At 40.2% G+C, this 17,409-nt stretch overlaps 1 protein-coding gene across 1 annotated transcript in view; it reads left to right on the top strand.

Annotated features, from left to right (window-relative positions):
• PEPD (peptidase D) overlaps window positions 1-17,409 on the top strand; it is a gene marked incomplete at both ends in the record, with an annotated part of 129,684 nt that overhangs the window by 67,104 nt on the left and 45,171 nt on the right. Inside the window, 2 exons of the mRNA XM_080351659.1 lie at window positions 4,563-4,631; window positions 10,774-10,851. Coding sequence (XP_080207785.1) covers window positions 4,563-4,631; window positions 10,774-10,851 — 147 coding nt within the window. The remainder of the gene's footprint in view (window positions 1-4,562; window positions 4,632-10,773; window positions 10,852-17,409) is intronic.

Below are 17,409 nucleotides of genomic sequence, written 5' to 3'. Positions count from 1 at the left end.
TGTGTAAGGGTTTCTTTTTATTAGGAAGCAACTTTCTCAAAGGTACACTGAGGAAATTATTGTGGATCTGAAACATCCTCAAAACAGTGAGTGATCTAGTGTGAAATTTTTTTATATATAAATATATATTTTCAGTATAAACACCTTAATGAGATAGTGACCTGAGTGTCCTTGACTCTTTTGTGCATTGTATGCATCACAAGGCAAGTTGTGTTTCTCACAGCAGATCTCTCTGATACACAGTCTGAAAAATCTGGTTCCTGAACTACCAGTATCCAACAGATATTCTTGACTTGGCTCCAGTATCTGGGAATAATGAACAGGGTTATTCAGTGGCTTTGATCCACCTTCATCAGAAGCCTTGGAATGAGTAATTGTTCCTCCATCCCCAAGTGATGTGCGCGTCTTGTTCTGCAGCGCTTCACTGTAATTACTGAGGATGAGAGATGGGGTAGAGGGACCCTCAGAAGATGTATTGAGCAGTGATACAGAAACTTGGCTTAAGTTCTTAATAGGGCTTTTATCAGTTAGCCTCGCCTCTTTTTGTCACCTCTCTATCTCTCTTTTCTCCATACTTACTGTATGATGTGTAATTACGGTCTCTACCCGTTTTGTAAAATATAGGCCAAAATACTCGGTTGGATTTTCACTTAGAAATGGAACCTTTTTGATCTAGAAGTGTCTTGGTTTGGGGAGTGGATAGCTGAGAATACAAAGTGTGGTTTTCTTATCAATATTTGTTATAACTCTAGAAGAGCTGATGAGAATTCAAATTAGAGATTACTTCTTTTGGGAAATAAAAATCGCACTCTGCTGTGTATGTATATGTTGTGTTCTAGTGCTGAGGAAGATTGAAAATAAGGATAAAGCGTTAGGGAAGTCATTGCGGATGGTTTCTATCCCTCCTGCTCTAAGTACTTTTATTCTGTAAATCCACTTAAATTAGGAAAACTGTTGATGTTAAACTGCTTTCTTTGATGCAATTTACATTCATAGCACAGATCTGATTGTAATTGTCAGTGTGCATTAGGTAGCAGCAGAAACTGGACCAAAGATGATCATCAGAAACAAGCACCATTGTCAGAGAGGTTCTTATAATTTGTCAGAAAGACTATTCATAGAAGGTTTTACTTTAGTGGCTTTTTAGGCTGTTTTGAAGTATGTATGTGACACTCCACGAGATCTCAAAAACAGCAATATACTTTTTCTGTCATTCCTAATGATGAAGAACCCATTATTTCTGAAGGCGGGGTTTTCTTCTCTCTCAAGTCAGTATAGTCAATAAGGCTGTCAAGACTCAGCAGAGCAGCGGGGATAACATTGGCTTGTCCCTCAGCAAATTTGCGCTTATGGGAGGTTTACTTGAGTCGATGGTGTCTAATACTTGCTCTTTTTTAAGTTAATGGAAAAAATGGTGCAGTTTTTAAACTACCTTCAGTCTCCACACGTTGTCAATCAGTTAAAGAAGCTGATGTTTTTGGCAAAAACAAAAAGTGCCAAACCCAGGATGTACCTCTGCGTTAAAAAAAAGAAGTTTCACAAGCTATGCAAAACCCATGGCAGCTCAAACAAAGCTGTATGTGTTTAAAAGGTAACATCTGACATGTGAATACACGGATGGCTGGTCTGTGTACACCAGCAAGGTACTATGTGCATGATAAGTGGTACATACACCCCCCAGGGAAATATTGCATAAAACATGACGGGAAGCTTTGAAATCCATGAAAGAAGAAAAAGAGAAAGAGGTGCTTAACTTTCGTATCTGTTGGCTGCATTGAAAGCTCACGGCAAGGCATTAAGCACCGACGTAAAACTGCCTAAACACACATATCCTCCAATCATAAAAACCAGGCAAAGTTCAAGATGCGATATTTGAAATACATGTGGAGTGCCAGATTAAATGATATTCCATCCAGCTATTTCAGACTTCATGCTTTTGTATCTCACTTTTGGATAAAGGTTCTTGCAGTGTGTAGGTGGTGAAATCCTGGTGTGAAGAAGTCTAGTGGAACCAGGATTTAACTACAAAGTGCTGTCAGCTTCTCTAATTCTAGAGACACGTTTTTCAGCTTTGAAAACCAGCGTTTGCCGTCAAAGGGATACGCAATCCTTCACTTAGATAAGGCCTGTATACGAGGATGTTACCTGTCTCTGAGAGAAATGCTGCATGAACATGTTTCTGATGAATCATAGCCTGGAAAAATAAGTTCAAAAAAGTGATATGAGTGTTTTTTCTAGAAGAAAACTCATTACTTGGCAAAGATGTGCTATCTTGAGTTCAGTCGCAAAACCACCACTTCTTGCTTGCTCTTAAAAGAAAGCCCATGATGTTGGATGAAACAATCAGGTTATTTTCTTAGAAAACAAAGTTCAGGCAGCAGCTGGATTATATGAAGCATGTCTTAATTTATTTACCACTTTTTACTGCTAATCAGGGAGTACTGCAAAAGGTGAATACTATTACTCGGCTGCACAGTTTCATATAAATTGCAACCATGAATATGTGATCAGTTGTCATATGGAAAAATAAACCCTGGTATCCCTGCATCACTGCTGATGGAAAGATGTTTACAACTTTCATTATTTCATTTTTAAAGCTTTTCAGAAGGTTACTGAAAGTTGCTGTCTAGAGGAGATAGTTTATTCAATCATTTAAGGTGAAGGGTCTATAAAGTATACTAAAAGTTGCTTCCTAAACTATAACTGTACATATATAACGGTGTAATATGTTGTTGCAGGCAATGTTTGTGCATAGTGTCACGTCTTACAGAGCAAACCCTGCCTGCGGCACGCTAGGGAAAAGCACAGCTAACTTGGTTTCATGTGAAATGTCTACGTCGGAGCAAATGACAGTTTAGGTGATAAATTTTATTAGCTCAATTTAGTGATGTCTCTACTGTGCTCTCACTGAGTTTCTCCTCAGCTTCTCTGTTGTTTGACCTGCTCGTGGCCATTCCTGGTTTCCGGGGCAATACCAATTAGTATTTCTACCTTGTAAAACCACAGCATTTTGAGCAGAAAAGAGATTTTATACACTGGGGCTCCCTAGGAAGTCTCTAAATGTGAGCTTTTCTTTTTCCTTGTGTATTTGTATGTTTTGTTTTGTTTCTCTTTAAATCCCACCATTTTGTGTAATTTTAAAATCTGGTGTGGATTTACAAGCATGTAATGTCTTTAATATCCTTCAAAGAATTTGAATTGTGTTTTTTGGGTTGCTGCTGCAGAAGGACAGAATCATAACACCTCTATTCCTTGAACAGCACCATTATCACTGTGTTAATGAAATTATTTCAGTATTACAACAAATGAGTTTTTGAAATTCTTTCAGTATTAAAGGGAATCGGCTTGTAATTAGAGCGTATTTCAAAAAGAATAAAAGGATCCATGATATGTGCTTAGCTCTCAAAGCACCTAATCCTATATTAATTGTGCTTTGGACACATCTGCCCGCATGTGAAGGGGACTTTGACAGTGAAGATGAAAATGTTTTAATGGTTTTAAGGCCAAACAACTCGTCCAACAGGACAGCATTGCAAGAGGAGAACTGTTGGAGAGCCCGAGGCTGCTTTTCTTTCCCTTCCCTGTCCGTCGCATACACAAAAGCAAACAATATTGTATTGTGGTGTTCTTTATAGGTTATTGAGGACTCAGCTTAATGTTATTACATTATCTTCTTGCTTTTGGAATTGAGTCTGTGTTATATTTTTTTTCCCCATCTTTGGGCAGGGGAGGATCATAATGGTATTTAGGTACCAGAATCCAAAATGGAGTAGTCTTAGGTTTGCGCAGTGTCAGGCTACAGACAGGAAAACATGAGACCATCCATTCCAGCGTGGAGTGTGGTGCTGGCAGAAGGTGCCCGGCTCGATGCAATGGGAGAGCTCGGCGGGAAGAGGCTGTGCAGCATGGACACATGCGATTCAGGCTTCACACATACAGACATATTTAGTTCAGCTTTAGCAGAGCGTATCGTTGAGGTGGTAAAAATGAGAGAGCTTCTGCTGAAATTACTTTGAAGAAGAGCTTTGCCCTGTGAAGGGTTGGTTGGACTTCACTTTTGCCAAATCTACACGCCATAGACTGAAGGCATCAGGGTTCAAAGTAAGGATCATGGATGTGACTGTGTACCTGAAATGCAGCAAGAAGTGGTTTTCTCAGCTCCACTTGGGAGAGTTTGGCCAGCTTCAGCATTTAATTGTTACCATCCTGTTTGTTCTATGGTCAGATGAACTATTAATACCTTTTGCCAACAATAATTTGCATTTCTGTGTTGAGTTGTTAAGGAATTGGACATTTGCAGCTACTGAGCTGCACTGGGGCCCCTCTGCTCTGCTGCACAGTTGCTTAGTGGGCTTTGTGGAAATCGCGTGATGCTCAGGAGGATGCTGAGCTGTGGATGTGGGTGAATTTGAGTGCTTCGCCGAGCAGAAACGGGCAGAGAGCCTCATGAGGGAGCCGGGCGCTTGCACCAGCACAGCTGTACTCAAGAGAGACTTACTTTCCTCCCTGTCTTGTGCTGGTTTTGAATATATTATTAATTACCACCTTTCTGTTCTTTGCAGCTTGTTCCAGCACTACTGCTACACTCGAGGTGGCATGCGTCACACTTCCTACACTTGCATCTGCGGCAGGTGAGTCGATGGGTTATACTGAGCTATTGCAGTCTTTGTGGTCACTTTCTCCCTGCATATTTGTAAAATCGCTCCTCTTAGGCACGTGATGTGTTTGAAAGTGCTACCAGAGTGAGTTTTGAATGGTTTCCTCTGGAAAAGCCAAAGAAGGGGGGCCAGCGCTGTGTCTTAAGGAAATTTCTCAGATACAGACTCTGCCACACTCAAGAGATTCCCCAATGACTGCTGCTGCTGCCAAGATCATGTTTATAGTCACATCTGCGCTGCAATTGGCTTTTTTATTAAATAGCATTATGGAGAAGGGCTTTAGAGCTATTCTTTGTTGCTCAAAAATACTCTCTTCGAAATACACCTTAAGTATTTCATATCGTTCTCAATATTCTTTGCCTCAAATGTTAGGATGTGATTAAACTAATCTTTTTGGCATTTTGTGCTCTCTTTTTCTTTCTGAACAGCTAGTGTTGAAGGTATTGTGTTTGGGAATACATTGTGAAAGTTCTCCCCACAGCTGCAGGAATTTCAGGAGAATCGTGTAGGATACATGTTGAAGGACAGCTGTGTGCTTTGTGCAGAGATTAATCTTTAGTCAGTGGAATTAATCTAATCAGAGATACATGACAGTTCGATGAGGCATATATGTTGATATATATGTTCCACGTGTAGATCTGCTGCTACTCAGACATTTTCCCTACACTGAAGTCACATACACTTATAAAAATATTTTTTACATTAGTGACAATGATGTTATATTGCTTTGGAGGCAATAAGGACAATTAGCATCTTTGCTTCTTTCTGCTGTTTACTTAATTGCCTATTTGTAAATACAATTTTCCAATTTATATGCAAAATTGCAAAAGGAGCATGAGCAGTTTTATGGCAAATTGTGCATCTGTATTGTCTGAAAAGTTTCCTCCTTCAAGTACCATCATATAACATGAGAATTAACATCCTGTTGAAACGAGACTCCATCTCTATGGTATTGTCACAGGCTGTACAGTGTTTCACAGCCGTACAGACTTCACATTCACCTACACTGAATCAGAACCTGTGCTGCAGGGTCTAGTTTGGGTGCTACAGAACATCAATGGCTTTGCTAAACCTACTGAAACATGTGCCGTATGCTTGTGTAGCGGGTCCTTGTGACCCCATGGGGACGGACTAAACTCTCCACGGGGCTGAAAAACCCCAAACTTGTGTGACGTGGCTCAGAGAACCCAGGAGGAGGAAAGTCCCAACAGTTGTTCAGAAGTGGATGATGGCAGGAGATTCCTGGGTGTCCCGTCCCACCACGCTGGAGAGTGTGACAGGCGCTGGGGCCGTGTTTGAGCCGCCTCTGAGCTGTCAGAAGGTGTAACAGATGGAGAAGGGCTGCACTTGAGATGCAAGCTCCCAACAATATTGTGACTCACTGGTGTGGTTGGGAGCTGGCAGCGTATCCTTCCACTACAATTAAAAGTGCAGACAAACTTCATTAAAAAATATATATCATTACATAAGATATAATACAAAGGCCTTTGCCCGTAAATTGGTAGATTCTGACTACGAGCGATGAAGTAAGAATGAATAATGCTAAGTTTTAAGCTAGGTCCTAATAAAAGGAATGTGGGTACATCTATTTGATGAATTCAATTAACATAATAATGGCAAAAATAATAAGCATTTTTTATTGCCATGAAAATATCATGCATTGTAAATATTACACTTAACTACATTTATGATTAAAAATAGCTTTTGCAATTAGGATTTTTGAATAGTTATGTTTTGTTCTATTCACGCTGAGTTTTGTTGTTTTCCTGATGCTTAAAACTGTGATATTTTGATAGGATCTTTCGTTTTTAGATTATAGGCCTGATAATAATTTCCATAGAAGAGAATCGTGCTTTTAAATAAAAACCAAGTTTGTTATTCAGATTTTAGAAAAGATGCTCACTAAGCTGAAAATAAAGAGTAATCAATACTATATTTCAGTACAGAAATAAATCACTTGACACACGTTGAGTGCATGCATTTGTTGCTGCCTCTGTTACACTCTTCAGGAGATGGTGAATGGATATTTGGTGTGACCAAATATGCTTTATATATTCACTTGCATGTATTCACTCTCCAGTCACTTCAGAATAATAAAAGACACATATTAGTATTACAGGTCATCGCATAGCAAGGTTAGTCCTGCAGTTAGTGATGCTTTCGAACATTGTCAACTTGTAAGTGGTTTGAAGCTCCAATAGATGGGACGTAAGTGCAATTAAAGGAGAATGGTAGCGTTTGATAAACATCCTTGGATACATGTAGCACTACTCTACAAAGCATTGACTTCTGAGTAGTGTTCAAATGCTAATCAATTACTCATTGCAGTGTCTTCGTGTACCAAGTAACTATTTTTACAAAGGACAAACCAGGGTTGAGTTACATGCACAGTGCTGCCCGGTGACCGCAGGGTGGGCGGCACTCACTGGTCACCAGTTTCCAACTGGAGTTGGGTGGCGGTGCAGGCATCGGTATCTGCAATGACCGCAGAAGCCATCGTCAGCTGCTACTTGATACTGTGGCACCTTAGACTTAGGTTCACATCTTCTTGACAGTTGTCTCCAGGCAGGTGACAGCTCTCAGAATACGGTACCAGTGATTAACATAGCGCAGTAAAATGCTTTCCTTCATCTGAAGATCACCATAAGTTAAGCTTTCTGGATAAGGTTAGGATTCTTATTGTATCTGGTTTTCTTTTTTTTCTTTTCAATACAACATTTGAAGATTTCATCTCTAAGATGAAAAAGTGGAGAGAAGGCTGTTAGTGCTTCCTTCTGGATTGATTTTATTATTTAAATCATGGTGGAAATAGTATGCTGGTTTTGTTAATGGTCTGTTGGTTCTTCTTTTGCTGTTCTTAATGTACAGCTGATAGCTGCACTTTTGGTAATCCTTGGTGCTCAGCTTAGTCCTATTCTTAAAATATTGCTGACATTCCTCCTCTTTGTTTTTTTTCTAGTCATTTGTTTTCAGGGTGTTTTCTAATCCAAAATGTATGTTGAGGACGTTTTTTCCTTTCCTAGTAATGCGAATCTCTTCCTACCGTCTGCATTCTCAGTGGTGTTAATTTGCAGCTTTTCCACTGCTTCACGCAATTTTTTCTGTAACAAACACATCTTTGGCACTAGTTAGAGGCAAATTATTAACAGGATAAAAATAGATACAGAGAAATCTCTCGGAGAATTTTTCAGGTTGGCTGCCTGAGGGCAGACATCGGCATCCCCATGTGCGGTGGTTTTCAGAGGCGCTGACCTTCAGGAAGGCAGCAGAGCCGCCAGTGATCCGCACCTCCCCACAGCGCTGAGTTTTAAATCCTGAATTTGGTGCTTTAATGCCAGATCTTTCAACTGCTTATCCTTGGGAAGAAGAGAATAGCTTCTACAGAAAGGCTCATTTGCTTTGCCGGTGGCTATGGGTTTTGTGTAAATTGTTTTGAAGCCACCTAGGTAACCTGACTGAATCGTTATAAACAATTTCTGGCTAGCTGTAGCATTTACCTGGTGGGTACACATTGCTTCTGTAGCATTGCTCTTAAAGCATCTTTCCTGCCTTCACCTTGGGACGGTGGTAAAGATGCTTCCCACGAGGGTGATTGGACTTGCAGCTCTTGGCAGGAACGGGCTGGAGGTGTTTCCATATGGATGCGTTAGTTCGGGTCAGTAGTGTGTTTCTGAAGCAGATCTGCTTGTCCCCAGCCGCAGGGCTGTGCTCAGACACAGGGACCAGGCCTGCGCTGCATTGTGCTGGCTTTTTTTTGGGTGAAAAACAGCTGGGAGAGCTGTGAAGAGCAGGTCTGCTGTGCCTCAGTTGCTAATGGGTGTTCAGCCCAGGGGACCTGCCCATAGCCAGTCACAGGTGAGCGGACCTTCCCACTCCCATCACTTCAAACACATAAGAAACCTCAAATGCATATGGTGTGTGTATCTGGCCTTCAGCACCAACTGTGCTCTCTGTGCTACGATCCCGTTTACGCCGCAGAGCCAAGATGTGCGTGACAGATAAGGAGTCTCAAATGCCAAGAAAGATTGTGTGCTGCGTAACGCTTCACTAACGGTGCTGGAACACAGATTTTTTCTGCATCTTCCGTAACAGTTGGTGCCGAACCTTAAAGAAATATTTTGTAAACGAAAACCTTTACATTAAAGTCTGCAAAAGAAATCCTCTATCTTTGTATTTGCAATGTCTGTTGTTGAAAGCATTTGTGCAGTGCTCATATTTGAATATATGACTTGTTTATGCAGCTGGTATGGTATATGAGACCAAGGGTGCCAGCATATGATAAGTAAACAAGCTATCTGCAAATACATTAGTATGGAGTCATGCCCTTAAGCTTCATGATAATTTTTTTAAAAGTTGATCATAAATATATTCATGTGCTATTAGCTTTTCTTGCTTTATCCTCATTTTTAGAGAGAGATAAGGAATAGTATCTGCAGCTGAAATCCTGACAAACTGCTGCGGAATGTGCATGTGTGAGCGTGTGCATGTGCATGCCAGGCTTTGGGGTTGTTGTTTTGTGGTGGTAAAACTGTGCTTAAGCCATTGGACCAACATCACGAAGCAAATCTGTTGCCATCTTAATTCTGTGGGACTTTTGAATTCTTGATTAACAACTTTAATTTTTCCCTTTGGAGTGTGTATAATTTTAAGAAACACACTTTGTATCAGAACATCATTCCCATGATTCTGAAACATTATTCTTCCCTGCCTTATTACATAGTGATATTTACATGCTAAAAAATACTTAACAATAAAAACTTATTGCTTTCAATATATTAACATGACCCAGCCCTTTATATTTAGAACCTTCCATCTACTTTCTTCTCCATAATCATTACTTATGGAGTTACTATTTCTGAATGACCAGCGGTCTGTTAAATATCTAATTGACCACAAGCATTTGATGTATCTTGAAGGTAATATCGTCCTTGGATACAGCACATATTTACTGGTTTTGTAATTGTACATGTCAGAAATCTAGTCTGAGGAGTATGTCAGATGGAACATTTACTCCAGATACAACAATAGATTCATTGAAATTGAGCCTCCTATTCCTTTCAACTAAGATAGGAAACTGTTCCCACCATCACAACTTGAAAGAATCAGGTTTGAGCAGGATGACCAATATGGTTTTAATGAAAGGGGAGATCCAGACTGGTAAGTCAGCTGGAGGGGTCAGAGAGATGCTGCAGTAACTCTTGTCCCAACACATGTATTTTTGGATATCATATAATTCTAGCTTTTTGAAAAAGAGAACATCTATCTGAGGAGAACAGTAAAAGAAAAATAAGTAGAGCTTGAGATCTTTACCAGTCTTTTAACTGATGTTTGATAGACCTGAGGGGGAATATCAGTAGACAAGAGAGGATGCCAAGGTGAAATGTAGGTCACTGAATGGATCGTGGAGCTTCAGAAGCACAGAACAAGGGTTCTGCCCTTCTCTGGAGATCTTTTATTCCTGTGAATCAGCAGTTTAGTCTGAAAGGTTTCCAGGAATAAAAATCTTTGTGATTTTTAATGCGACATTACCTGTTATTGCTGCTGACACCGTAGGCTGCGGTGCTTCCCAGGCAGCGGGCAGGGTGTCTGCTCCACAAGAGGCCACGCGTGGCCATGCCAGCGGTGAACTGGAGCTCTTGGACACCTGAATATTTCCAGTCCCAGTGACTCCTAGAGCATGTCAAATGTCAGATTTTACTCCAGTGGAAGTTAGTTTTTTATGCCTCAGAATGTTTAACCTCAAATAGGGAAAAATATCACTTACTACTAATAGGTAACGAATGGGTATAGATTGAAAGATTGTCTAATTACTTCCTTAACCCTGTCATGGACATGGGAAATATTTATATGAACTGTACCAAGTTCCTTCTGCAGAAAGGTCACATCTTGCAGCCAGAATTGCAAAATGCCCGTTCTGTGCCCGTTTCTGCTGCGGGGGCTGCAGGGTGTGCTATTGCAGCCCATGCCGGGCCAGGGCCGGGGGCTGTTCTCACAGACTGCAAAATTTCATGCTAGAGATATGAATGCACTGATGTTTACAATGGTCCTTCTCATGTTATGTGTGTTAATATTTCTTCTTCCACTAATTGTGCTGAATTTTCTTTCTGCCTCTCAGTGGGGAGAACTCATCTGTTTTGCACTATGGCCATGCTGGAGCCCCAAATGACAGGACAATTGAAGATGGAGACTTGTGGTAAGTAAAGGGTTGGAGTTCGTCTGATATTTTTGTTACACTACGGCTGTTTCCATACATGCATTGTATATACTCTTGAACTTAATTAGTAAAACGATGACTGCATAATGATGAAAGTCAGAATCTTTAAAATGGCATATAATTTTGCATGCCAAACTAGCCTGGTTTATACCTGCATCTCCAGTTAGAAGGGAAAGGAGAGATTGTTTTCAAACACCTCTGTGCCAAAGCTACCTATAATTTAGTTTAAGAAATGGCTGTATTCTAAATACAAGGGCAGCTGCAAAAAATGGCATCTGAGTTTGCTCTTGAACCTCAGCTCCAAACCTCAGCTTTGATGGTGGGGTGGAGGGTCAAGAGAATGTTGGCTGCTTTTAAATAATTGCATCAGATTGCAATATGGGTTAGATTTTCCAAATGCTTATGTGCACCCAGACGCCCTCACCTGAAAGTAGACTTTTGAATGTGTGAAGAGATCAAACTCATCTCAATTCAGGTTGGGGCAGGGTGCTTCTAGTTCTATATAGTGCCAAAATTTCTAAAAAGGTTTTGCTGAGAGTTTAGCATTGTGATAATACGATTGCAAACACCGTATGTTTTTCTCTACTGGTCTTACATGTCCACATGTTTTGCAGTATCACTGCAGGTAAAAGCAGGGTGAATGAAAGCACCAAATACATTGCTATAAATTGAAAGACAAACCTGATAGTGTGGTGTGTAACACAGCAGAATGTATCTTTTGTACTTCACCTCCTAAGACTTTGGTCAAAAAGCCTGCACTGATAAAAGTGCAAAACTAGTTTTGGAGGAGTTAATCACTGATATTCAGTGGAGGAGATGTGTGCTTTTATAGCAGGTGCAAAAAGGGTGCAGTTATGTATTTTCACAGTTGAATGTAAGGGTATGGAGGAAAGCAAATTAGCATTACCATAGGCAAGCTCAAATGCTATTATGGAAAACAAATCGAATCTCACAAGTAAAAAAATATGCCTTGTTGGTTAATGTTCTGGGCACATCTGCAGGTGCTGCAGAATGAACTTACTGAATTACAGACAGGTAATTTCTTTTTAATCCTGTAAAAACTTTTTTAAAGCTTCTTGTACAATAGTTTATGTATTATCTGTGGCGAATAGCTTACTAAACCCATCAAATACTAAGTTAATTTATTGCAAGGCAATAGCTTTGACTTACAATCACATTGTGTTTGAGTGGATAATATGCAGTGAGGATTTTTCCATCAGGCAGGACACAGCAACGTGATCCTGCATTGGCTGTGGCATTCGATGTTTTTTAAAAGTGTGTCGTCTACAGGAATTCTTAGCATATGTTACTGAGAGAAGATATGGCACAATGCATTATGATGCCCTGTATTTGAAATTAAAACCTTTAAATGGTGAGGGGAATAATATTACTGGGAGACATCAGGTGAAAGGTATATCTCTGTGTATATATATATACACACACGTATATAGGGCCCTTTTACCTTTAGTCTCCAAGGACAGTTTAGCGGATGGCTGCAGTCCTTCCTAAACCCCCCAAGCACACACCAAGACTCTTCACAAACTCAGATTTCTTGCTGTATTGGCAAAATATTTAAAAAATGTTTGTGTTTTAGTAACCTCAGATACCTGAATGTCAGAAAAGCATAATCTACCGAGTACACGGATCACTTTAAGTGTTTCAAAACTACTGTGCTGCAACCCCGCTTTGTAACCATCTCAACAAAGAGAACAGAGTTTAACCTAGTTTGAAATGTGCTCTTGCTGAAGTGGTCCAGTCGCACCTTTGTCTTGATGAGATGAAGTTTGTCAGGTGTAGATCAGCTTTAGCAAACAAGTGCTGTGTGTGCCCGGGTTCAGTGTCTGCCCTTGCCCGTCCCACTGGCCGATGCTCACGTAGCACTCAAACCTCGCTCCACGTGATTTTCTTCGTATTTTTCTCGAGGGAGAGTAAAGAAATGATAAGAAAACGTTGTTTGGGTGAAGATGATTTAAAAGTACACTCATTTTCCACCGTTAAAAACAGCGTTTTGGAACAAACCTTGAGCTCGTGTACTTCAGCGGCACATATCATGACCAGGCGCTACCTGGGTGGTTTCACTGTGTGCTTTTACAAACATCTAAATTGGGTGTAGGTGCACGTGTATGTGCATACAGAACAGGTTATTAAGATGGCAGTATGCTGATTTGTATGTATATGTTAGTGTTCGTATATTTGGCTCTCAATTAAGTTTTTTAATAGCTACTGGGAGCCCTCTGTTGGATAATCTTAGGAAGTCCTGAACATAGGAGGAAAAGTCTTTGTTTTTGGTGAAAAAGCAGTAGAAGTGTTTTGAGGGTTATTTCTGCTTCTGCCAATATTTTGGTATAAATCTAGTTTAATGGTTCTTATGCTTGTATGTAATAGAATGGGAAGGGTATGGTTTTTATTAAATTATTCAGTAGAATTTCATGTCTTTTTCTTAACATCATTTAGTAGATGTGAATAACACTCATCAGTGTTGCCGAATTGTGCTGCTCAGGTTTTTAGTGTACAAAGCAGTGCAGTGCGGTAAGTATCAGTAAATAAGTCTTAAAAGCACCTGAATATTAGAAAAAATAATATGGAAGACTGATGCTTTGCTTCTTTGAAACACACAAGTGCATGCATTGTTTCCTCTTTAAAAATGCAAGTTGCAGGGATTTGGTGATGTCAACAGGAGATTGTAGGCAAAAATACTTGTGCTATTGCATTTTGAATTTTTTTAAGACTGTGGCAGGTTTAGAACACCCTGGTTTTATGATATTCATTTTTGAAAATTAATCTACATCAAATGGCTTTATGGCTTCTGTAAGAAACTGGTACAGAATTACATCTCTGATATTGCATCGTAATCCACATTTTTATAGGTGCTGCTTCTGCACTAAAAGATCTCAGTGCAAGACAAGGACTATAAAGAGAATTTCTGACACTTGTTAATAATGGACTGTCTTGCTAAGGAAGGCTGTCTTTTTCAGTTTAATAAATATTAAGATAGCTAACACAAAGCATTATGATTGATATAGAAATAAATCAATATTTTAGGAAAGTTTAGGTATTTAATAGATACATACACTTTATTGATATTAAAAGTAAATATGGCAGTAACAGCAAGTCATTGTTTTATATAAATAATTCATGTACTATAACATCTATGTGGTGAGCATTTAAATTGTATGATCGATATGGTCTAAACCAAACACTTTCCTTAGCAAGTGTCTATTGTCTCCATGGTCAAAAAGGTCGTGCAGGTAAATGGGCAGCCTGACCACCCTTGTGAATCACAGTTCCAGGCACTCAACCCTTTCACTCAGTATTACCTTCAAATAAAGTCTTGTACTCAGAATGTTGCAAATCACAGCCCGCAGTGATGATGTACGGCCAGGCTAATCTACAAATCCCAATTTTCTGCTGTCATCTTAAACCTATGACAGCTTGCATTGAAACTGTCCTAGACTGAGGTTTCATGGATCGTCTGGAAGTATTGTGTCACTCATGTACACCTGCTGATTCTGTAGCAAGGCTACAACTATGTTTAGTAGTATAGAAAGTGGAGTCTTAAGCAAAAGTGTTTGTTGTAGTTTTGCAATCTCCCGCCCTTTACATGAGAGGCCTCCACAAACGCCAGGACCAGAGACTAACCAAACCAAATTTTCCAGGGGTTTATGAGCCGCCCTCCCAACACCTCCAGTCCAGTTTGGATAACCAGAGGTCTTCAGAAGTTTGCTGGGAACTACAATTAAATTGAAAATGGCTACTCAAGAAGAAAAAACAAAAATCAAGGAGTTGAGATCGACTCCGTGCCATGCAGAGATCAAGAACAAGTGAGCACATGGGGTCCCGTCTATCAGATGGCGTCCCCTGCATTCCTTGTTCTTCCTGGGCAAGTGTCTCATGATCTCTCCTGTTGCAGCTGTTTTGCTTTTGTTCACACTGGGGAAAGAGGTTAGTTCAGTGGTTAGAGGGTTCTTATGGGAGAGGGAAACCTCTGGTTTCAGCTCTCCACAAGCTGATCTCTGACTTTGGCTGGAAGTTATGACTTGAGCCTGGGAAATAGCATCAGTGTAAACTTCAGTCGAAGCCATTTTGTTTCTGTGGAAAGAGTCGATCTCAAAAAATCAGCATTTGCCTCCTGTTTTAAGAAAACATCTGTTTTCTTAAAAATGAAGGAAGCAAATCCCCTTAGGTCCTCCCTTATGTCTTCTGCCCTACCAGCACTGCGGTGTGGAGCTCCATCGCGGCTGTCGGGGAGGAGAAAACTGGCCATCAGCATAGACTGAGTGCAGCAGGGGAAGCCTGCGACAAGGCAAACGTCTCTTCTCACCTTTGTGGTTCAGTGGTTTGTTATAGGAACCATTGGAGGTGCTGAACCTGAAGTGTGTGCTTTACATTTTGCTTTTGAAAAGGTATTCAGGAAGATGATAGTTTATTGCATGCAATTTGCTGCCTAGCGGCTCGTGCAGCCTGCCTTTGTGGATGCCTGGCATCAGCGTGCACCGAAGGCACGTCGGGAGTTGATTGTTTTATTGCGATTGCTCAGCAGGGCTCCTGCAACGTTTGACAAGTAGAAAATGCTTCTATGATCTTAAAATAAAGATTGATTCTTCATGATGAGGCTCATAAATAATAGAAATGTGAAAAAATAAGCCTGACCCCAGATGTCACTGAACTAGATACAATGATTACCTGAGATAGTTTTCTGCAGGTGTTGCAGGTTGCAGGTCTTGATATTTTTATGGCATCTGACAAATGTGTCTCAGGGAAAGTTCAGCACATTGTGAGCGACTTCTATCGGCAGGTTCCCTGACCTTCAAGCACTTGATGACATTTTTGGGGGTTAGTTGGTCCATTCTGGCTTTGCAAAAAAGATGAAAAGAATTGTCTGTTCTGCTGAAGCGCTGGCCATTGTTAACATGGTGAAGTATCCTCCTGCGCTTGGACCCCCGAGACCAGGCCGGGCTGTGTCTGCTCCACGGACCTCGAGGAACACGGGGATACCGGTGCTCCCTGGAGTGAGGGTCAGGTTGTGATTTAATAAGAGGGCTCGGGTGAAAGCATAAATAACGGGAGTACAGCATCAACTGCTTGTGAAGTGCGGTGGACCTTGGAGAGAAAGACCATTAACCTTGTCCTCACAGTGGTCCTATCTATTATTTATAACACTAACTTTAGCAGTTCAAATGGAAACAGGTTGGATCATCGGATGGTATCTTTCATTTGATTCCACTGTTTCTTTTAAGGCTCTCAGATTTAAGCTTGCTTGCTGTTGGGCAGAGCGCAGTACCCATGGTGAAGTCGGGTGCCGCAGAAGCCCACTGCTGTTTCCATCACCTGCTGGTGATGGTTTCACCTGTAAATATTTTTATCGCATTCAGGTACCAGAATTTAAGCACCAGGGAAGTTTTGTTAGTGCCACAAAATCACACACATCCTGTCACAAAAGTACATCTATGCTAAATGTCTTAGATACATCTTGGCTATCCTAACAGGTACTGTTAATTGCTTAGCCAGATAATAGAGTTGGAGGTGAGGAAGGCAATCTGGTGTTGCAGAATAATTTAACTCTGAGGAATATTTCTGTTCTTATTTCTTTCTTTGACATCGTAATGCAAATTTAAGGCATCAGAATAATATTGACACCAGGGGGCACTAAAATAAGTGCTCTCTAGAAGGAGGTTATTATTGTCCCGTGTTTTGATATTGATAATGTGTTGTATTTGCGTCCTTCCAGGAGCACTGCCTGTGGTATAATGTGCAGTGTCACTCAGGTTGTGCTAAACTTGGGTTTGTTTCCTTCCATTTGGTACTTGTATGTACCTTTTAATAATAATTATTGTAACTTCTGGTGCTGTCAAAAAATCCTGTTTAACTTCTAGTGCTGCTCTTGTCATTTCAGAAGATTTGTTCGTCTTAAAGAATTTTTCTTGACTGCAAGTACGAGTAGTTGCGAAAGGCTGTTCTGGATCAAATAGAGTGAAGATGCTAAGTTTTCAGAGCTGTTTATTTTTAATTACTCAGAAGAGACATAGGGCAGTTTTCAGTCTTCCCGGGGTTGTTGGTCACTCCAGGGTGTGTGAAGAATATTGCAAAAGAAAGTTGCTTATTGCGAGAACTCGTCAGATTCAGTTGTTCATGGTTATTCATGAATGCAAAGCCTTCTATTAGGTAACGTAGAAGTTACTTTGCTAATTTTAGATCTTTGATCTAGAAGCATAATATATAGTTTTATACAATCAAAAGATTGGTAAGTTTCTGTGTAAGCTATATACATTTACCTTTTATATATACACACACAATATGCATGTGCAGCATACATATTGCTTTGAAACTATATCAGTATATTTAATATTGTACACTATTATTTGTAGAAAATGCACTATTCGCTTTTTTTGTGGGAATGAGTAAGTGTATAATATAAAAGGACTTTTTATGAGTGCTGAGCAGCTGTCATTTATTTCACAAGACTTTCAGTAGGTCAACTAACAGACTTAGGTGAGCTTGAAAACAGTACATTACAAAAGGTGATAGAAGTTTGCTGTG

Source organism: Nesoenas mayeri (genome assembly GCF_963082525.1).
Source record: "Nesoenas mayeri genome assembly, chromosome: 12".
Lineage (NCBI taxonomy): Eukaryota > Metazoa > Chordata > Aves > Columbiformes > Columbidae > Nesoenas > Nesoenas mayeri.
This window is presented reverse-complemented; position numbering and strand designations above follow the sequence as displayed.